Source organism: Microtus oregoni, unplaced genomic scaffold (assembly GCF_018167655.1).
Source record: "Microtus oregoni isolate MIOR12 unplaced genomic scaffold, Mior012 000019F_ref0000042, whole genome shotgun sequence".
In the NCBI taxonomy this organism is placed as follows: Eukaryota; Metazoa; Chordata; class Mammalia; order Rodentia; family Cricetidae; genus Microtus; species Microtus oregoni.
Window position 1 is genome coordinate 2,348,326 of NW_024543078.1, and position 22,451 is coordinate 2,370,776.

The 22,451-nt window shown below is 50.4% G+C and overlaps 2 protein-coding genes across 9 annotated transcripts in view; both read left to right on the forward strand.

The window, feature by feature from the left end:
• Adamts10 (ADAM metallopeptidase with thrombospondin type 1 motif 10) overlaps positions 1-8,697 on the forward strand; it is a 30,914-nt gene extending 22,217 nt beyond the window's left edge. For 3 of the 8 annotated variants that reach the window (XM_041669730.1, XM_041669729.1, XM_041669733.1), the window contains 10 exons: positions 110-297; positions 400-523; positions 3,006-3,086; positions 3,176-3,339; positions 3,437-3,563; positions 3,657-3,786; positions 4,789-4,993; positions 5,323-5,499; positions 5,577-5,739; positions 8,053-8,697. In XM_041669730.1, coding sequence (XP_041525664.1) covers positions 110-297; positions 400-523; positions 3,006-3,086; positions 3,176-3,339; positions 3,437-3,563; positions 3,657-3,786; positions 4,789-4,993; positions 5,323-5,499; positions 5,577-5,739; positions 8,053-8,162 — 1,469 coding nt within the window. In that variant the 3' untranslated portion in view covers positions 8,163-8,697. Of the gene's footprint in view, positions 1-109; positions 298-399; positions 524-3,005; positions 3,087-3,175; positions 3,340-3,436; positions 3,564-3,656; positions 3,787-4,788; positions 4,994-5,322; positions 5,500-5,576; positions 5,740-8,052 lie in introns of those variants that run through there. The other 5 variants (XM_041669731.1, XM_041669735.1, XM_041669736.1 and 2 more) reach the window with 3 other exon arrangements.
• Positions 8,698-11,556: 2,859 nt separating this feature from the next.
• Positions 11,557-22,451, forward strand: part of Myo1f (myosin IF) — a 55,948-nt gene continuing 45,053 nt past the window's right edge. Inside the window, exon 1 of the mRNA XM_041669208.1 lies at positions 11,557-11,641. Within this exon, the coding sequence (XP_041525142.1) occupies positions 11,639-11,641 (3 nt within the window). The 5' untranslated portion in view covers positions 11,557-11,638. The remainder of the gene's footprint in view (positions 11,642-22,451) is intronic.

The following is a 22,451-nucleotide window of genomic DNA, read 5'->3' on the forward strand; positions in this document are numbered from 1 at the left end:
TCAGTCCTTGATACAACTCAATGGTACTTTATATGTAGGGGAAATCCCTATTTCCTCTGCCCATGGTGTCAAGTCTGGGGTCTGTTGCTCTTGTCCTTACCCCCCTCAGGCAGGGAGTTCCAGGGTGACCTGGCTCCAGGTCTGATGGGGCCGTGCCCCCCAGGGGGCGTGAAGGCCTGTTCACTGACTTGCCTAGCAGAAGGCTTCAACTTTTACACGGAGAGAGCAGCAGCTGTGGTGGATGGCACACCCTGCCGCCCTGACACCGTGGACATCTGTGTCAGCGGCGAGTGCAAGGTACAGGAGACTCCAGGGAGGAGGAAAGACAGGTTGGGGAGAAGCTTAGGGAAGGGAGAGGTCTCCATGATGCCATCAACCCACCACTGTCTTCCTGTACAGCATGTGGGCTGTGACCGGGTCCTGGGTTCTGATCTCAGAGAGGACAAATGCCGAGTGTGTGGGGGTGATGGCAGTGCCTGTGAGACCATCGAGGGGGTCTTCAGCCCAGCTTTGCCAGGAAGTGGTAAGAATCTACTTCCTTCCCATGGCTGTGATCTGTGTTAGCCTCATTATAGAAGCTAAGACCAGTAACTCCTTAGACTATGGGGATCCTGTAGAATCTGAAGTATAGTAGGGTTTTGGGAATCCCAAAGTCCTGGGAGCACAAAATTGTCCCTAATTTTCTTGTTGCTGAGACAAAATATCTCAGTAGAAATAAGGAAGATTTCATATGGCTTGCAGTTTTCAGAGACACAGTCCATCATGGGTGCTTAGTTCTCTTCTTCCTTTGTACGCAGTCTGGTCCTCTAGCTCTGGACCAGTGCTGCCTGTTAGGGTGGACCTTCCCACCTCAGTTAACCCAGTCTAAAATATCCACCCAAACACGCCCAGAGACACAAGCCATTCTAGATCCTGTAACGTTCACAGTCCGTGTCAGCCCATCGCAGTCATAGGAAAGGTCTCAGCTACTGGCTTGGGATCTAACTTATAGAAATTCATATGAATTGGGACTGAGGATCCAGATCTCTCCCTCCACCATCCTGGGGGCTTCAGGATGGTTACAAGGAGTCATTTCCCATCATGTGAGTCATGGGAGGTCTTACTGTCAGGGCTGAGAAAGAGAATGCCCAGGGAGTAGAGATGAGATGATGAGAGGGTTGTAGAAGGATGACGGTTCTGAAAGTGTTACAAAGGGATTGTGACCAGGTGATATATGATTGTCAGGGACAACAAGTTGCAGAATGTGTGTGTGTCATTCTCTAGGCACGGTTAGATTAGAGGTGGTTTGTTTGTTTGTTTGTTTGGTTGGTTGGTTGGTTAGTTGGTTGGTTGGTTCATTGGTTGGTTGGTCTAAGAATAGAGCATCTGGCCAGGCAGTGATGGCGCACACCTTTAATCCCAGCACTCGGGAGGCAGAGGCAGGCAGATCTCTGTGAGTTCTAGGTCAGCCTGGGCTACAGAGTGAGTTCCAGGACAGCCAGGAAACAATAAAACAACAACAACAAAAGACTAAAACACCTGGGCTAGGGAGATGCTCAGTCAGTATTGTGTTTGTTGTGCAAACGCAAAACCCTAAGTTTGATTCATTGAACCCACATAAAAAAAAAAAAAAAAAGATCTGGGCATGGACCAGATAACTCAATGGTTAAAAGCACTGACTACATAAGCCTAACAATTTCTAGAACCTAAGGTGGAAGAGAAAACCCAGCTGCCAATGTGTGTTGTCCTGATCTACCTACTGACACACACACACACAAACACACACACACCCGAAAACCCAGGAACACATACACATAGAATACAGAAAAAAAGATAGAAAGGAGTTAGATTAGAAGTCAGATGGCAAGATGTCTGCCATTCATGGTTCTGAGACGTGCGGTAGGGAATAGCAAGAAGAGTCAATGTAGGCATCCAGGTGACCTGGGAGAGGCAATAAGCTGTCAAGAGAAACAAAAAGGGCACTGTGTTGGGAGACAGAAAGAAGATCTCATAGGATGTTGAAATGATAAGAGAATGAGGAAAAAGAGGGAAGTCTGAGGGGTTCTTAGGCCTAAGAACCCTGATCCCAACCCCTGGGGCGTCCACAGCACCAATGCTCTAGTGGTAAGATATTGAGTTGATCTTTAATCCCATCACTAGGGAGGCAGGGGCAGGCCAGCCTGGTCTACAGAGTAAGTTCCAGAATAGCCAGGGCTGTTACACAGAGAAACTGTCTCACAAAACAAAACAAAACAAAACAAACAAAAAAGACAAGGACTAGACTAGGGAACAGAAACACAACCCAAGGGGAAGGTGATTGCAGGATCCAGCACACGGGACAAAGTGGGGGTCCAGGCATAGACGCTAAGAATCTTGGGAGAATGGGTGAGCAAAGATGTAGTGGTCACAGATGGGCAGTCAGTGGTGGTGCTTTATGGTGCTCAAATCTCATTCACCTGTATAGATTGCAGCTTCCATGATACCCTTTTCTTTCTGCCTCAGTTCAACCTCGCTGCTCAATGGGGCATGGGGAATTAGATTGACCCATTCTAAGGCAGACAAATTTGAGCTCAAATCCCAGCCAACCATTTCTTGCCTGTAAACCCCCGGTGAACTGCACAGCTTCCCTGAGCCCCAGTTTTATAATCTGTAAATGAACACAATGAGAGGGGCAGATGGTTTGGTCAGTAACATGCAAGCAAGGGAACTTAAATTTGATCCCCAGGACCCACATGTGGAAGGAGAAGCAGACTCCTTAAAATTTTCCTCCAGTCTACACGCACATGGTACTCGTGCATCTCCCCCCCAACACACACACACACACACACACACACACACACGGGTCAGGGGAGGAGAACATGATGGTTCCATACTTCATAAGGTCCAGATGAATTTGCCATGATATAAGCTCTAAGCATATAGCATGAGGTGGCTAGCTGCATCCCTAAGTGTGAGCGATGAGGGGGAGGGACGCAGGGGTGTGTGGAGGCAGGCTGAGGGGATGACAGCGGAACTCCACCACCCAGGGTATGAGGACGTCGTCTGGATTCCCAAAGGCTCCGTCCACATTTTCATCCAATATCTGAACCTGTCCCTTAGCCACCTGGGTAAGTAAGATGGGATGAGAATTATGATTCCATGGGAGTTGGAGGGCAGGCAGAGTGACTTCACTTCTGACCCATGTGTTCTACCTCAGCCCTAAAAGGGGACCAGGAATCTCTGCTACTGGAGGGGCTACCTGGGACCCCCCAACCTCACCGCCTTCCCTTGGCTGGGACCACCTTTCATCTACGTCAGGGTCCAGATCAGGCCCAGAGCCTAGAAGCCCTGGGACCCATTAATGCATCTCTCATCGTCATGGTAACAATGAAGCTGGGGGCAAAGTCCGGGAGTACCTGAGTGTCCTGTGGGGATGGGAAGTCCATGACACGGCCATGGCTGTTCCCTGTACCCGCAGGTGCTGGCCCAGGCAGAGCTGCCTGCCCTCCACTACCGCTTCAACGCGCCCATTGCCCGGGATGCGCTGCCTCCCTACTCCTGGCACTACGCCCCCTGGACCAAGTGCTCAGCCCAGTGCGCAGGCGGTGAGGCCAGAGTGTGGGCCCGGGACCAGCACGGCAGCCACTCTGAGCACCTCTGGTCTGGCCAGGACTGAGAGAGCTCCTCCCTTCCCCCAGGCAGCCAGGTTCAAGTGGTGGAGTGCCGAAATCAGCTGGACAGCTCAGCGGTGGCCCCGCACTACTGCAGCGCCCACAGCAAATTGCCTAAGCGGCAGCGTGCCTGCAACACAGAACCGTGCCCACCAGAGTAAGTGCGTGCGCGGCGCCGTGGGACAAGGTGGGAGTGTTCTCTGCAGTCAGGGATTGTCCTCACAGGAGAGGGGAGAGAGAGTGGGTGACGATAGGGTTGAGTGCTGGCGTTAGGGGATTCACGGGGTCACAGGGTCAAGTGCTCACCTGAGTGAGGGTCAGAGGCAGATTGTCGGCTGAATGTGGTAGTTCATGCTTGCAATCCCAGCTCTTGGGAGGCTTAGACAGAAGGGTTAAGAGGTCAGGGCCAACCAGGATTACCTAGTGAAGTGGAGGCCACCCTGAGCTACATAATGATCTTGTCTCAATCCAATGAGGAGGTGATTCAGTAAAGAGCACTTGCTTCTTGATTATGAGGAGGTCTGACCCTAGTGTCTACATTAGATAGATCACAGATGCCTGTTACTCCAGCTCCAAGGGATTCAACACCCTCTTCTGCCCCCTCCACTGGCACCTACATACACATGTGTGCACACAGACACACATATAAAGAAAAACAAGTCCTTTAAATTTTAAATAACACACACACGCACACACGGGGACTGGGAAAATGTCCAGTCGGTGTGTCACAAGTGGACACCCAAGCAAAAACATGGGCACAGTGGCAGGTAACTAACCCTAGCTTAGGAGGAGAGGGTGGAGACAGAGGATCCCTGGAACTGGAATGTCAGCCAGGCTAACCAGTCAGTGAGCTCCGTTCATTGAGACCCGCTATCTTTAAAAAAAGGCAAGGTGGGGGTGGCATAGGATGACGCTCAAGGTCACCTTTAGCGCTCCAAGTGCACACATGCGCATGCACACACATGTACAAACATACATACACCAAAAAAACAACTGATGTACTGAGCCATTCTGCACCTGAGCTGTCTTGTAGCACAAGAAATGGGTTCTCCTTAGAGCCCTCCCTCCTATCTGAAGTCTGGATATAGGGTAATGGTGATCTCTGAGGGGAGCTGCCCTGCCCTGTGCAGCATTCAGACCCATTGCTCCACCCTCACAGTTGGGTTGTAGGAAACTGGTCACGGTGCAGCCGCAGCTGTGACGCTGGGGTGCGAAGCCGCTCGGTGGTGTGCCAGCGCCGAGTGTCCGCCGCAGAGGAGAAAGCCTTAGATGACAGTGCCTGTCCACAGCCACGCCCACCCGTGCTGGAGGCCTGCCAGGGCCCAATGTGCCCTCCCGAGTGGGCAGCCCTGGAATGGTCTGAGGTCAGCTTCCACCTTTCTCCCCACCCAACCCACTCTCAGTACAGAAGGCACACAGGAACTGGGCTGTTTGTGTGGAAAAGCTGCCGAAGCAACCTTGCCCCAAGCCCCACTGTTATCGTGATCAACAGAGGTCATTGTGGGTTCCCAGGCTTCTGGACTTGGGTTGGTCTGGCCCATTGCCTATGAAAGGTGGTCCCAGCCTGGGACAGGTGGTGAAGCTAGCAGGTAACACAGTATCAGAGACTGGGCTGGAGGACAGCATAGGGACCACCAGTTACCTGTCCATTCCTTGTGTCCCACTGGCCAGTACCCACCCTTTCTAACTGCAGTGCACCCCGAGCTGTGGGCCTGGTCTCCGCCACCGAGTGGTCCTTTGTAAGAGTGCAGATCAGCGGTCCACTCTGCCCCCTGGGCACTGCCCTCCCTCCGCCAAGCCACCAACCACTATGCGATGCAACCTGCGCCGCTGCCCTCCTGCCCGTTGGGTGGCCAGCGAGTGGGGTGAGGTAGGTGGGCACGGCCCTGCGGGATAAGGGTGAGGACAGTGGTCTTAGAGAGATGACTCGGTGGCTCCTCTCTTTAGTGTTCCTCACAGTGTGGCCTCGGCCAGCAGCACCGCACGGTGCGGTGCACCAGCCATACGGGCCAGCCGTCCCGAGAGTGCACTGAGGCCCTGCGGCCATCCACCATGCAGCAGTGTGAGGCCAAGTGTGCCAGCGTGGTGCCCCCTGGGGATGGCCCAGAAGGTATGTGGACCACGGGGGAAGGGTGAGATGGGGATTCATCTGCTTTGGGGCTCCTGGGAAGGTCACAGGGCAACTGGCAGGCAGTTGACTCTGTCCTGTCCTATGAGTCTCGGGTTCAAACTCAGATCTCATATGACCAAGGGTGACTTTGAACTCCTGATCCTTCAGCCTCTGCCTTCCAAGTGCCTGGGTTACAGGACTTCACCACCACACCCAGTTTTTGCAGTGCCAGGGGTGGTAGCCAAGGCTTCGAGGGTGCTACTACTTCATCCCAAGCCCAGCTCAGGCACTGCTGTAACACGTGAGATGCCGACAATGGTGGTCCCTACCCACTCACGGTTTATACGGGCGTCTCCATTTTTTTAATCTATGTAATTATTTTTCTTTTCTTTATTTTTTATCTGTTTTTTTTGCGGGGGGTGTTGTTGTTTGGTTTTGGTTTTTCAGGACAGGGTTTCTCTGTGTAGCCATATCTGTCCTGGAACTCACTCTTTAGGCCAAACTGGCCTCTGCCTGAGTTTGCAGATATCCACCTACCTCTGCCTCCCAAGTGCTGGGATTAAAGGGGTATGCCACCACTGCCCAGCTATTTTGATTTGTTTTATCACTTTGAGACAAGATCTCATAGACCCCAGTCTTGTTGCAGGGAGCTGCTTCTTCATCCCAGCCGCCCAGAACCAAAATAATCACACGAAACCATATTATTTAAATCACTGCCTGGCCCATTAGCTCTAGCTTATTATTGGCTAACTCTTATATTAACCCATTTTTATTAATCTGTGTATCGCCACACAGTGGTGGCTTACCGGCAAAGATTTGGCATGTCTGACTCTGGCGGCTCCATGGCATCTCTCTGACTCTGCCTTCTTCCTCCCAACAATTAGTTCGAACCATCCTCCCCGCCTACCTAAGTTCTGCCCTATCAACAGGCCAAAGCAGGTTCTTTATTCATTAGCCAAGAGAAGCAGCACAGAGACAGAAGGACCTCCCACCACAATAGCCAAGGATGACCTGGAACTTCTGGTCCCACCTGCAGAGACGACAAGCATGCACCACCACACACAACTGGTCAGGCCTTGTTACCTCAACTCCATGCTCAAGCAAGCCTCCCTCATACCTAGGACTACAGGCATGTGAGCCATTGCACCCAGCTATAAAATTTTTTGTGTGCAAATTTATTTTTGATAGAGGGAATTAGAGAAATTTAGATGACAACAATGGTTCACCTTCCAACACTGTGTCTTCCCCGTCTGTGAAGACTGCAAACGATCCATTCATTTGGAAAGAAGTGCTGCGTGGAGGCTACGTGGGAATTTGTCCATGGCCCCCACAGAGGCTGTTAAACATCACCGTCTTCACGGTGCTCAGTGAGTGCTCTCTCACTAAGCTGTTACCCAGCCTTTAAATTACAAATTCTTTGAGCTGAACTCGAAGGTTTATTGAAAAGCCAAAGGAAACAAATTCTCTTGGCATCAAAAGCACAACAGGTCTGTCATCTTAAGTTATCAGGGTGGCCAGGGCAGGAGGACTGCATGTTCAAGATCTTCCTATACTACAGAGCAAGCCCCATCTGAGCAATTTATGCAAACACTGTCAAAATAAAACGTCAAAGGAGGGCTAGGAAATATAACTCCAAGTGCCTGCCTAACATACTTAAAGCCCTACTTTCAATTTCCAGCAGAGGAAAAAAGGGGAATCCTAGAATAAGAAATGTTTTTCTCACTGAGGGTATGTCTTGGGCAGCTCCAGATGCTGTATTGAAAATCCTCAAAACAGCCAGGCAGTGGTGGTGCACACCTTTAATCCCAGCACTCAGGAGGCAGAGGCGGGCAGATCTCTGTGAGTTCGAGGCCAACCTGGTCTCCATGAGCTAGTTCCAGGACAGGCTCCAAAGATTCACAGAGAAACCCTGTCTCAAAAACAAACAAACAAACAACAACCACAAAAGAAAGTCCTCAAAACTATAAGCAGGAGACAAAGGGGCCAGCGCAATGACTCAGTGGAGTAAAGGTGGTGCAATCCCCCCAGAACCCACATAACAGTGGAAGGAGAGGACCAAATCCAGAGTCGTCCCCTGACCTTCATGTGTGTGCTGTGACATGCATGCCTGTTCAGACACACCATACACAGGATAACAATAAATACATAGGAAATACATAGATTCTCAAAATCAGACTGGTGATACAAGCATGATGACCCCTCTGTGACTGGGGAGGAAACTGGGGAGGAAGCCGCCTAGAGCTCACCACCGCCGGGGAAATCGCGGACTGATCTCTCTCCCTTCCCTCCTGCCCTTCCCCTCCACCGCTGCAGAATGCAAGGACGTGAACAAGGTGGCCTACTGCCCCCTGGTGCTCAAATTTCAGTTCTGTAGCCGAGCCTACTTCCGCCAGATGTGCTGCAAAACCTGCCAAGGCCGCTAGGGGGTGTGCAGCACCCAGAGCCACCCTGGAGCACAGACAAGGGAACTTCACTGGAGAGGGCCTGCGGGAGGGAGGGAGGCTGGGATTGAAGGGTGAGATGTAGTTGAAAGTTATTTATTGGGTAACCCCTATAGGAATCCTGGCTAGGGGATGGAGAAGAGCTGGCTACCCCAGGGACCCTCTTCTTGTCCATGCCGCACACAGCTTTAAGTCCCCAGCACTCCCCCCACCTTTGATCGGAATATGTACTGTGAAGAGTGGGGGTGGGGAGGGGTGTGTTGGTGCCCTGCCCCCAGCACTGTTGTATCCCTCCACTCTGAGCTGGGGGGATTTATATCTGCTCTGGGGGAGTGGGATTAATACCACCTCCCTGTGACCCTCCCCCAGACTAACCAGGGGCAAGATCTACCCCAACCTCTGCCCTGCCTGCCCCAGGGGGAGCCCAACATCCAGGCTACCCCCATCATGGTGCTACAAGCCCTGCCTTGGGGTCCACACACTCCTCACCAAGAAGCCTTACATCAATAAAGTTCTGTCTTATGTAGATGCTCGTGAGTGGGTCTGTGTCTCTGTGTAGGCATACCATCCAGCCCCGACCCTAGGATCAAAAGGGAACACACAGCTAGGCTTGGCAACATGTCTCAGTGTGTAAAGGCACCTCCTGCCAAGGTAACAACTATAATTTAATCCCTGGGATCCACGTGGTGGAAGGAGAGAACCAATTTCTATAAAATGTACTCTGCCTTCCACAAGCTTGCTGTGGCATGAATGCTCACACACACGAATGAGTAAACAAAAGCTCTTAAAAGTGGGGCACATGCCCACACTTCCTAATCAGTCATCCCTAGCAGAGAGAGAGAACTCTGGCCACTACAAATAAAAACCTATCAATAGCCAGATGGTGGCACACCCATTTTTAATCCCAGCATTCAGGAGGCAGAGGCAGGTGGCTCTCTAAGTTCAGGGCCAGCCTGGTCTACAAGACAAGTTCCAAGACAGCCAGGGCTACACAGAGAAACCCTTTCTCGAAGAACAAGCAAATTTATTTTAAGACAAAAGTGCAGTTTACGGAAGCTTTCAAAGATCCAGTCTCCTTGTACTCCCGACCAAATGTGATCATTCTGCGCCTTTCTACATACTGAGTTGTAGCTACTGTCCCTGGATATCGGAGACAAGACTTTTCAGCTATGGCCAGGGGGGGGCACAGGATGCAGAGACATCCCAGTCCTCAGACATGAACCAAAGACTGAACACAGTCTGGTTCAGTCTCAGCCACACCCTCAGTGGGTGGTATGAGAGGGTGGCAACCTCTTTGTTTTGAGACAGGGTTTTTCTGTGTAGCCCTGACTGTCCTGAAACTCCCTGTGTAGACCAGGCTGGCCTCTGCCTCCCTAGTGCTGGGACTAAAGGCGTGCGCCACCACTGTCTGCCTAGGTGACCATCATTTCCTCAAATGTCAACAGGACTCTTGTGAGATCTGGTCTTCCAAAGATCAAGGGTTGGGCTGTGTGGTGGGCCCTACATGCTCTAGGTGCTGCTGATAGAGCCAAGTCATAAAACCAGCAAAGTCACAGGTGTGAAAACCCAGATTGGGCCAGGAGCAATGGTACGTAGCTTTGGTCCCAGCACTCCAGAGAAAGAGGCAGGATGATTTCTGTGAGTGTGAGGCCAGCTACTTTGCATATTCCAGAACAGTCAGAATTACATATGAGACTGTCTCACAAAAACACAAACAAAACCCACAACAAAATACAGATTTGGGGCCAACAGGGGTGGAGGTGACAGATAGATGGCTCGGCTAGCTGCTATGAGCACTTCCTGCTGTTCCAGAGGACTTCTGTTCAATTCCCAGCATCCACATCAGATGGTTCACAACTTCCTGTAACTCCAGGTCCAGGAGATCCAGTGCCTCTGACTTGCACATGGACACAGACACACAGAGGCCCAAAAATGTGAGCCTAGTTCCACTTTGTCTGAACTGATAGTTTGAGGTTGCTCAAAATTGTTGACAACAACCAGGGCTACACATCCTGAACTAGGGTGTGGTTACTTGGTTCTTTTGATATTTAAGATGGCCTGTACAGTTGGATCCACCCCACCCTGACCAACGGTCAGAATATTCAAGCATACTTCTGCTCCTTCTTTTGAAATAGAAGGTTTGACCTTGGGAGTAGCTGCCTTCAGAGCTCTTGGTCTAGGGCAGGTTCATTGCCTAAACAACAGAATGCTTATGACTTGAGACAGCAAGTATTGAAGCCCGTAACTGTTCTAGTTGTTCTTGTCGTGTGTTAAAGCAGTCTTTTGTCTTTCCCCCTGTGGTATTGGAGTATAAAAGTGTAAGGAAAATTAAACGCAGGCAATTTCAGTATTCACTGGAACTCCCTCCGATACTATCCTATGTTTTCTATTTTATTGTTTTCATCTGCATCTTCGTCATCTTTACTAATTTTCTTATCCCCGTGTCCCTACTCTGGTAAGTGGTATTTTTGTTGAAGCTGGTCTCCGACACACACACTTATGAGTACAATTACTTAAAGTAAATTTTTTTTAAGGCCAGATCTGGCGATAGGAAGATGACCCTTTCACACAAGCATCAGGACTTGAGTTTGAATCCCCAGACAGACATCCCCATAAAGCCAGATAATGGTGGTAAATACCTGCAACCCCAGTGCTCCACATCGAGATGGGAGGTAGAGACAGGAGAATCCCCGAAGCCGGTAGGCCAGCAAGCCTGGCTTCCACAGTGGGAAGACAGAAAGACACCTGTCTCGAGGTGGGGGCTGATAGCTGTCATCTGGCCTTCACACACACACACACACACACACACACACACACACACGCACCCATACTCAAACACACAAACACAAAAATGGAATAAAAAAAGAAGAAGAAGTCCAGATCTGACATACAAAATCCTACATGGGCATAAGGCTACGGTGGCCTCCACTCTCTTTGTCTTTACTAACACACTGGCTTTGGAGGAACATTCTGCAGGGAGGGTCTTAAGGGGTTTTACACGAGAACACGCAGAGCAGACACATCGGAAACAGCACTTCCCTTTCCTGACTCGGAAGAGAAAGACCTCAACTAGGTGGCCAGTCCTGCAGTCAACTGACCTGGGTGCCTTTTGCTGTAGCCTCTTTTCTTGGGGAGGTAGATGGAGAAGAGACTTTCTCTTGTCTGGCAGCCACTGCCAGACATCTCTAACCTATCCCTCCAGGCTCCAGACTCCAACTTCAGCAGGGTCGTCGCTACTAAGGCTCAGAGCATTGTCCCCGCCCTCAGCTTCCCTCGCCTGTGGCCATGGCCCCTCCCGTCAAAGGAAGTGAGAGAGGGGCTGTTGCAAGAGGAACTGGGGCCAGGAGTCTGCAGAAGGAGTAGATGAAGAAGCAGGGCCATGCCAGAGCCACTCTCAGGAACCCCCTGAGCCTGTGCCCCTGTCACTACCCACAGGAGCCCAGACACCAACCCTCACCATGGTAAGTTCTTCAGCATTGGCTCTGGGAGTAACAGCCTGGTAGCAGTGCCCTGAGCACCCTCAGAAATTGGGGCAATGGTTATGAGAATTGCAGGGCCTTAGGGGAGGGACTCCCATGGGGCAGCACAGGGTATCCCATGGTCCTCCACCAGTAATCAAGTTCTAAGGGTGCCAGATTGGCTATGGGGACCAAGTCTGCAGAATAGGAAGGGAGACGGTATCCCTAAGGGATACATAGTTTGCCAGGGAGGGACATGTCCCTTTCCAGGGGCTTAGAGAGTCCTCTCATATCCTAGATTTCCCTGTGGTTTGAAACAAGCACTTCCTCCTGTCTTGGCCTGTTTCCGGAGTTCATGTTTGGAAGTTGGTCTAGAGATGGGAGTGTTTGGGGGAGCTCTCCCTGGAAACACTCGTGGGGTCTGTGGGTTTGACCACTAGGAGTCCACCAGTGGTGGGGCTGACTGTGTCTCTCATGAGGGCAGTGCAAGTGATGACAGGTGGTGGTTGTAACAGTCTCAGAGGCAGATGGAGGTCCTGAGTGTCACCTCTAGCACTGACAATCAGCCATCATCACCGTCTCTACCTTTCAGTCAGTATCCCTAAAGAGGAGGAGTTGGAGATGTGGAGAAGGGCAGGAGATGACAAAGGAGGAGGAGAAACTAGATGAAGAAGAAAAGGAGAAAAACGGGAAAGCAGAGGAGATGGGGAGGAGGAGGAGACAGGACTAGACGACAAATGGAGGGCGCAGGGACGAGGGGGGGGCAGTGGAGATACTGCAGCCAGAGACAGACCACAAGTCAAGGCCTGCTGGCGATGACGAGGCTGGGGGATGACCAATATCCCCCATGCACAATAAAAGCCAGCGATGGTCACACAAATCACCCCCGTGGCTCCACAAATCCACAGTCCACTTCAGCCTTCGTTCATTGTCATTCTGTCAGAGGGAATAAGGATACACTTCCAGGACAGGGGTAGCTGCTGGGGTCCTTGGCGGATCCAGCAAACATAGCTGGAGTGGAAGCAGGGAGCTGGGGTAAAAGAGCAAGGCCAGGAGGGCTGAGGCTGTGCTCCGTCTGTCTGTGCAGCCCTGGATTCCATCCGGAGCATCACATAGACTGGACGTGTTGTCCCCACACTTGGCAGATGGAGGCAGAGTTTAAAGTCATCCTTGACTATATAGCAGGTTTAAGGCCAGCCTGGGTTACATGAGACTCTGTCTTTTAAGAAAAAAAGAAAAAAACAGGAAGAGATTTGCTGCTTGAAAGGAAGGGAAACCCCTCCTAGCTGCCAGCACTGTGAAATGCTTAGTCAACGGACTTCTCAGCAGACAGATCTGAGGGGAGAAATGAGTCAAAATGAACAGTGATGAGACCTGGAGCCAGGTGGCATAGCACTGCAGGCTGAAGCAGAAAATCGTGAATTGGAGGCCAACCTAGATAACCTTCTCTCAATGAAGCCAAAATAGATCCAAAGCTGGAGTTGAGCTGATAAGTTTCCTAGTATGCAGGAAGCAGCGTTCTATCCCCAGCACTGCATTAAACCAAGTTTGTCAGCCCAGAACTCTGGAAATGCCTGCAGAGGGAAGAAAGAATCAGTACAAGGTCATCATCTGCTACAGAGTGAATTGAGTCCTGCCTGGGTCCTAAGAGACTGGCAGGCAGGCAGGCGAGAGGAAAGGAAACCAAAGACAGAGAGAAAGAAAGAGACTGGCACTCTCTATGAGGACCACAGTTGTGTCTGGGAATACTGAGAGCGTCCCAGAGGGTTGCAATGCCGGGATGCTGTTCAAAGAGAGTCTGTTATGGAGCATGCATGCTAAATGCCCAGGAGCTGCTGGTGCCTGGGAGGCTTCAGCGGGAGAGATGGGTGCAGGTCGTTCCTTCTTGGCAACTGGACAAGCCACTGAGTGGGTGCTGCTGTGGTTATAATGGTGAGGGCTGCTGTTGGTGTGTGAAGATTGGTGCTCACAATGGTTCTCATGGTGGGTTGGAGGCGGTGGTCATCTATGACCGCAGGGTGTTTAGTTTTGTTACTTCTTAAGACATGTTTCTGTTTTATTCTTGTGTACACATCAGTGTGCTTGGATGCCATGTGCACAAAGTGCCTGGGGAGGCCTGAAGAGGGCATCAGATTCCCTTGAGATGGATTTACTGTTGGTTGTGAGCACCGTGTGGGTACTGGGAACTCAGCTTTCGCCGTCTGAAAAGATATCAGATGCTTTTAAGCACTGAGCCATCCTCTCAGCCTGTGCCAGGGTTTGGTGCTTTAAGTCAGGGCCTCGTGTGTCCCCAGGCTGATCTCAAAGGTACGATATAGACAAGGATGACTTGGGAATCGGATCCTCCCAAGAGCTGCGATGACAAGCATGATTCACCGTGCCCTGCTGTGCACAGTCCTGGAGATGGAGCCCAGGACTTTAAGCACGTTAGGCAAGCCCTCCACCAGCTGAGCTACACCCCGTCCATTGCTGTTTCGAGACAGAGTCTCATATGCTGTAAGTCATCCTTGAACTCACTATATAGTCAAGATGGCCTTAAACTCCTGATCCTCCTGCCCTCCGCCTCCTGAGTGCTGGAGTTACAGACACGTGCCACTATGCTGGAATCGCTAGTGTTTAATGTTGGTCGCCAGCAGGACACTGCCTCTGCTGGTTATCGGGAGCGTGAATGGTTAATACTCATTTGCCATTGGTTGTCTACTGCTAGCTTCTAGTAATGGTGGTCTAGCAACTCACTCTTAGATTTTGCATGGGATATGGTTGTGTGTGGTTGTCAATGTCTCTGTGTCAGTGTGAGTACAGTGTGTGTGGAAGGTGTGAACATCAGATGTCCTGCTTGAATCGGATCGCTCATTGAATCTGGAGTTAGGCTGGCAGATAGTAAAGCCAACAGATGCCTTTGTCTCTACCTCCATAGCACGGGGGTTCTAGGTGAGCTTGTGACCATGGACTCTGCGAATTCAAACTCAGGCCCCCATGCTTGTATAGCAAGCACTCTTACCGAGCCAGTTCCCCAGCCCCTCGGTGTGAGTTTGTTCTCACGTTGATTTGTTTTGTAAAGGTCAAAGAACAACTTGCAGGCGTGGATTCTCCCCTTCCACCGTTGGGTACTGGACACTGAACTCTGGTGACCAGATTTGGCAGCAAGCACCTTTACCCTCTCAGCTATCTTTCTGGCCCCTGGAGTTTTTATGATGGTTACTGTTTGTTGCTGTCACTGGACACTTTTTATTTATTTATTATCAGCCTAGCCTCAAACTCACGATCCTCTAAAATGCTGGGCCTGCGGGCACGCATCCCCGCTTGCGTTTGTCTGTTATCGTGGGTGCTGGGACTGTGGGCACGCATCTCCGCTTGCGTCTGCTTGTTATCGTGGGTGGCGGTTAGTTGATCCTGGCTGGTGGCAAGGGTGGTATATATAAGCAACGCTAGTGGTGGAATTGTTCGTTGTTTCTGTTTGGTGCACTGACTGCATTATAGCAGTTTCTGTTTGACTTTGTGGGGTCTGAGGGGTGGTATGAGGTGGGCATCTTTAACAGTGGTGGCTTGAGGGTAAAGGTGGTTGCTTTGAAGGTTGAGGCACAAAGGGAAGGAGACGGCACTGGAGGTATGGTTCAGGGGCAGAGCGCTTGCCTAGCAAGTCCAGGGCTCTAGGATCCATGCCTCACACCACAGAAACAAACAAAAGACCAAGGTGAAACTAGAGAGTTGGGCTGAGCGGTGCTCTCCCGCAGAGGACCAGAGTTAGCTCCCAGCACACACATCAGGTGCCTTAGGACTGCCTGTAACTCCAGTTCTAGGGTTCTAGCTGGCCTCCATGGGTACCCACACACATGTGCACACACGTAGCACAAACACATAGAGACACATGAATAAAAATGAAATAAATCTTTCATAAAAACCAGGAGGAACAAAGAGGCCAGTGGCCAGGGGAATGAACCAAAACAGGAGGTATCTTAAAAAGAGACCTAACATAACCCACAGCTGTAGGGCTGGGGTTGTAGTGCAGTTGGTGAGGTGCTTGCCTTATGTGTGTGAAGCCCTGTGCCCCATCCCAACACTATACAAATCAGAACAGTAGTGTACGTCTCTCATCCCAGCGCTTGGGAGAGAGAGGCAAAAGGCTCAGAAACCCAAGATCATTCTCTGCTATATAGCAACTTTGAGGCCAGTCTAGGCTATATGAGACCAGTCACAAATAAACTAAAACAACATTAATTTTTAAATAATATTTATTTCTTGTGAGGGGAGTAAGCCACCACTTGTGGAGGTCAGAGGGCAGCTTGAAAGAATTTGTTCCCTCCCTCCATTGTGTAGATCCAGGGCACTGAACTCTGTGATAAGACTTTGCAGCAGCCCCTTACCTGTGAGCCATTTCACTGCCACAAGGTTTTATTTATTTTTTTAAGTACCCATAGCTAAGCTGGGAGTGTTATAGCACACCAGTAATTTTCCGAACTTGGGAGATGGAGCCGGGGATCAGGAGGTTAAGAATAGCCTAGATGATGAAACACTAGATGATGAAACACAATCTCAAAAAGAGAAAAAACAGGGCTGTTGATATTGCTCAGAGGGTGAGTGCCCGCCGCCAGCCTGATACTTGAGCTGTTGATATTGCTCAGAGGGTGAGTGCCCGCCGCCAGCCTGATACTTGAGCTGTTGATATTGCTCAGAGGGTGAGTGCCCGCCGCCAGCCTGATACTTGAGCTGCATCCGGAGCTCATTTCTTCAAGTTGCTCTCTGGCTGCATGCGTGCCTGTTACACAAGCATACACTCCCAACACAGACACAAATACATGGCATTTTAATTTTTTAAAAAGCATACCAAGTTAACGAGCTCACAGAGGTAACAAACTGTATTAAATATGTCAGGCCTTATCCACGTGGGACCGACAACTGATGGGACAAGGAAGATAGGAGGGGACAGGCAGGCGTCTGCTTTGGGCATCAGAGCCTCTCTAGGAGGCTCCTCTCTTGAGACCTGAGTTCTCCCAACTCCAGCCTCTGGGTGGAGGATTTGAGGAGGTGCAATAGACCCCAGCTACCTCCAGAAAGACAAAGGTCCTTACCTGTTGGCTGGCCCCCAACTAAGCCAAAAGGAAATAAACTCACTGGTCCCACCCAACACAATCCCCAACCCCAGTCCTGTGAAGAGCTTTGGGAGGAAGGCATGTTGTCTGCACAGTTCAGAGGTGCAGCAGGGTGTGGTCCAATACCCCCCTGGCTGGGGAAAGACAGGACAACAATTCTAGGGTCACCCCCTGAGGGCCAAGGTGGGGCGCAAGAGCCACAGCTGGATCCAGCACAGCTGCAGCATCAGGTTCACATCTCCACAGCTTGCAGGCCCTGGTGAGGAAGTGGCTGTTCTATTTATCTCTAGACTGAAGTTCTTGCTCATCACCACCCAAGTCTAAGAGAGCTTTGCTACCAGATTTGGGGTCATATCCCATGCTCCTACAGGCCAGGTCCAGCCACTAGTCCTCCATAAGTCACTTAAAACAGCCAGATAGAGGGACAAGCAGAAAAATGGCGTTCATTCAGCGTGGCCATGATGGGGAAAACGATGAACCGCCTGAAAGGACTCTTGGCAGGCTCAGCAGGCATGGCTCTGGGAGTGGCTCTGGGAGTCCTCACCCCTTCTCCCTCATTCCCTCTGCCTTGGAAAAAAAAAAACAGTTAGATTGCATTCCTAAAGCTAGCTAAGGTCTATTCCCTTATTTGGCCACTTCCTTCTCCTGAGGCTGACTACTAAGGTGTGTGAAAGTAGTAAAGCCCAGCAGTTAAAAGCCCCGTCTGGCTCCCTAACTAACATGCCCAATTAAAATCAAACCTCATCCTAATATGGGGTTTCCCCTTTTACCGTTATAAACCATTTTCCTATGGGCCGCATCTGTCTCCTCTGTATCCAGAGATAACCCTTTGTTGCTCTCTGGGACAAGTGCCCCTTGCCCCCTTTTCCTTGTTCCCTTCCCCTTCTCCCTCATCCTCTATCTCCTGTCTTTGTCTCTTATTCCCTGCCTTTTGTCCCTGTCCTCTGTACTAAGAACTTGGTCTTGGGGCTGCTGAGCTAATACTGATATCTCATACCCAACCCCAGCTAGGTTTAATCAGAGGCCATAGTTATACTTGTCTGTGCAGTTCCTAGTGAAATTGTGGTCCTCCCTACCGCTGACCCATCCATGTCTCTGGTGTAAGGCTGTCTAACAAGTCGGGCTCTGCTGGCTGGCCGTGGCTTTAAGCTTTCTCTTCTCCCTGCACGATATTCCTAGGAGACATTCCAGATTCTTTGGGTCCACTGTTTCAACAGTCTAATAACGAAAATGAGGCCCACAGTGTCTCTGTAAGTGTGCTCACCCAGCCTAGCCAGTTACACTAGCACATCTGGGGTGCCTTTCCAAGCTCCATCGTGCAGCTGACACCCACAGTGGTGATGAGGAACGTCAGTGATACGTGGCAACCTTTGCCTTTTGCCTTGTTGAATCTGTGCAGCTGCCCGTGAACTCTGCTATCTTCTCCTGTTCAAATGAGGAAACTAAGGCAGGGAAGCCTAGCAAAGCTGCTGGATAGACAAAGAGTGGAAGATGATTTCAGCCCCTTTCGGAGGCCACTTCTCTTAGTAGTCACCTTGACTATGGCTTCCCTTTTCTTTTCCTAGAAAATGAGAGCTCACATAGGACTTCACTGCTGTTAAATAGCCTCTGAGCATCCTTCTGGTCCTATTTGAACCTGGGCTTACCACGCAAAGAAGCTAGGGATCTGGAGTTTCACACCCACAGGCCCTTGAGGTCAAGTTGCAAGTTTAGCTTTGGGTGCTACACCCACCTAGCCTTTGCACCTTCTGACTGACCTCTCCTTAGGGGACGAGCTTCACCAACTTGCAGCACCACTAAGAGCTTCAAGAGCGGGGACCTAGGCTGGGCCTGTACCTCCTCTGAGCACTGATAGAAATCAGGAAGTGTGTTCACTACACTGCAGGGCTTACAGCCCGAGCCCTACAAGAGACACCACCTTGACCACAAACAGTCCCTCCCTCAACAGCACCAAGAAGGCTGTCCTGTCATCTCCACCCCACCCCACCTTCTCCCCCATAACCCCACCCCCCATGTAGGGAGAGCTGAAGAGCTAGAGGAAGAATCTGCCTTCACTTCTCACCATAGCCATCTCCAGCCCCCCAGTATCTTTCACAAGAGACAGCAGATTGAGTCATATTTAGCATGTGGTCAACTGAGACCACAAACCTATTTGTTGTAACTCCCCTCACCCCACAGCTCAAGGAAGGAACTTAGGAACACATAGTTTCATCTTGAACCAGGGAGACAAGGAGTTCTTCAGGGGGCACGAAGAACGGTTTCCCTCCAGGGAACTTTATTCATTCACTTATTTGATTGGTTAGCTAGGTTTTGGGTTTTTAATTTATTTTTTACTTTTAAGATTTATTTTTATTTTATGTGTACTTTGCCATTGTGACTGTCTGTGTACCACATGCATGCAGTGCCCTAGGAGGCCAAAAGAGGGCGTCAGATTCCAGGAAGCTGGAGTTGTGAGCCACCATGTGGATGCTGGGAGTCAAACCAGGTCCTCCAGAAAGAGCAGCCAGAGCTCTAACTGCTGAACCATCTCTAAAGCGCCACCAGACCTCAGAGCCAGTTTGACAAGGTCCTACGCACTGTGTAGCTGAGGGTGTTCTTGAACTCCTGACCTTTCTGCCTTTGCCCCATAAATAATGGGGTTCAAGGTGTACCCTATAGAACCTAGTTTATGTTGTGCTGGAGATGGGAGCTAGACAAACACTGCCAACTGAGCAACCCCCCAGCCCCGCCCCCACCTCATGAGAAGCCAGGAGTACACACAAGAATACAGGGATGGTTTTATGACATAGCAGAGCTCAGACACTGGAGGAAGGCAGGACAGACCGGGAGGGAACGCCATTGCACAGAAGACAGTGTGAAGAGGGAGAAGAGCAGAAAGAGGAACCTGCCTAGAAAGGCCAGAGGGGCCAACCACAGCTGGCCTTGCAGCCTCCGACCTAGAGGCACCAGAGTTTTCTCTTCTAAAAAATGGAGCTAATAATACTTCTACCCTCTGTGTGTTGAAAGGAAAAGTTGAAGTAACCCACTTAAAAATCCCCATCACAGAGCTGGAGCCGGGGCTCAGCCATGAACAGCACGGGTGCTCCATCGTGAGAATGGACGTTAGGAGGCCAGCATCCACACCCCAGTGTCTTCTCTCCAGGCCCTAAAGATCCAACTAACACCCACTTCTGGCTTTCTGCATGCGTGCAGGTGCCAGTACCCAAACCCCTCACAGACACACACTTGGACACACATTCGTGTATACATACATAAAAACACACATACACTGATTTTTTAAGCTCAGTCAAGTAGGTCATGACTTAGTCATGAGGATGGAGGTCAGCTGGTATGAAGTCCTGGGTTTGATCCCTAGCACTTCACAAACCCCAGTTAGTGGGAACAGTGCACATGCGTCCTCGCACTACTTGGGAGATAGAGGCAACAGATCAGAATCACAAGGTCATCTTCGGCTATGTAACAGGTGTGAGGCCGGTCTGGACTGTATGATCCTACCTCGATAGATAGATAGATAGATAGATAGATAGATAGATAGATAGATGATAGATAGATGTGTGCAGCAAGGTCTCTATATGTCCTAGAACTCACTATGTAGACCAGGCTGGCCTCAAACTAACAGAGATCTCTGCCTCTGCCTCTGCCTCTGCCTCTGCCTCTGCCTCTGCCTCTGCCTCTGCCTCTGCCTCTGCCTCTGAGTGCATGGGATTAAGGGTGTGGTGTTGCCCTTAATTAAAAAAAATAAAGGCAAACAAGAAGGCTCAGTGGGTAAAGGCCCTTGCTGAACAACCCTAGTTCCCCAAGTTCAATCCCCAGAGCTCCATAAAGTGTCTGGAGAGACCCGAGTCCACAGTGCTGTCCTGCAGCCTTCACGCATGCACACCCACGCATGGCATTCACATATACATACGATGTAATAAACAAACATTTAGAACAAAAGAAGCAAAACAAGAAGCTTAGTAAGGACTGAAAGTGAAACTTAGTGGTAGCACACAGTACATGTAGGTCTCGAGATTCCATTTCTGGCACTGAAAGTTAGTTAAAAATGATGGCACTTAGGATGTTGACACAGAACACTCAGTAGTTCAAGACCAGCCTGGGCAACATAACAATTCCAGTCCACTTGGGACTTCTGAGACAGACCCTGCACCCAAACAGGAGCCTTACCCTGGGCAGTAAATGAATGCCATTAAGCTAACCATTTGCTGTGTGCTGCGGTCACCAAACATGAGCCCTTCCCTGGCACTCTGCAGAGCTAGAACCCACTCCCTGTGTCGTCAGCCACTTACCCAGCCTGCCTGTCCATACCCCACCCAACCATCAACACAGAGAATGGCAAATAACCTATGAATGACTCCACCCCTAATTTTCATGATCTGTCCTCACCAATACTTCTGCTGTTCCCATCTTGCAAACAGGAAGCACTGTCTGCTGTGACCTGACCTTTCTTCCCAGCCTCTGTTCTTCCTCTTCTCAGGCAGATGGGTGATGGGTGGGTCCTCACCAGCCTTCCACACCTCCCACTATGACTCCAGGATCTTGCCAATGCCCTCCCTGGGGCCATTCTCAGAGTGCGGTCAAGTTTCAGTAGCCCAAAGTTCCTTGCAGCTCCCAACACATCCCACCTGGCCCACCGCTTGTCCTGAATACCTCTGACCTCCCAGGCAGCCCTGTCTTAACCTCTCCAGGCACGTCACCTTTAACAGCTGCACCCTGTTGCATTCCATGAGCTGCTCCTCCCCTTGCCCTGTCTCCTTCAAGTAGAGATCTTGTATAAAACCTGGCACTCTCTGTTTTGCAGTGCCAGGGAAGAACTCAGGATCCTGTGCTTGTAAGACAAACATAAAACCCAATAAGGAGGGCCTAGGGGCAAGGCTGATGACATTAAAATCCTCTAGTCTAGTAAAGGGTAATGTGGCTCAAAGGTGTGCCCTCCTACCCAGACTCCCCCGGTGAGGGGCTGGAGGCAGGGCTCATGGGTGGAACGCCCACCCAGAATCCCCCAGAGAGGGGCTCAGGGGTAGAATGCCTACTTAGCATGTGCGAGGCCCTGGGTTTCATCCCATTTCAGCAAGAAAGAAAGAAGGGGGAAGGAAAGGATGGAAGGAAGGAAAAGGAATTACATAACCCTCCATAATGCAGAGGAAAAGTTATGGATACTAAAACCGTGCCTGCTCACATTTTTATCCGAAAATAATGAAAGTGCTCACACAGTGGCCCCAAAATGCAGGCTCAATGGGTACTAAGACAGATTGTCGGGGAGTAAGGTGTTTTTAATGTAACCAGACGATAGCGGTGCAAACATTTAATCCCAGCACTTAGGACGCAGAGGCAGGTGGATCTCTCTGTGAGTTCAAGGCCAGCCTGGCCTACAGAGCGAGTTCTAAGACAGTCAAAACTGTTATGCAAAGAAACCCTGTCTCAGAAAAATTAAAAAGAAAAAAAATGGATGCATGGCATTTAAAATAAATATACATGATAACTGTAAACAAACAAAACCTTATTGACTCCATGGACAGACAGGCAGAGTGGCAGCAGTGTAGCCCAGGCTCTGAGAAGACTTCAGGCCCCAGTACCAGAGACGGACACCATGGGAAGGTCTCTAAAGAGAGAAAACTAAGGTCCCATGGCACAAGTCTCAGTCATCCGCTTCTGAGCATAGAGGAAGTTTCACAGCCAGGAGGCAGGGAAAGGGGTGGAGCACGCATGTAACTGGGGTCTTTGAC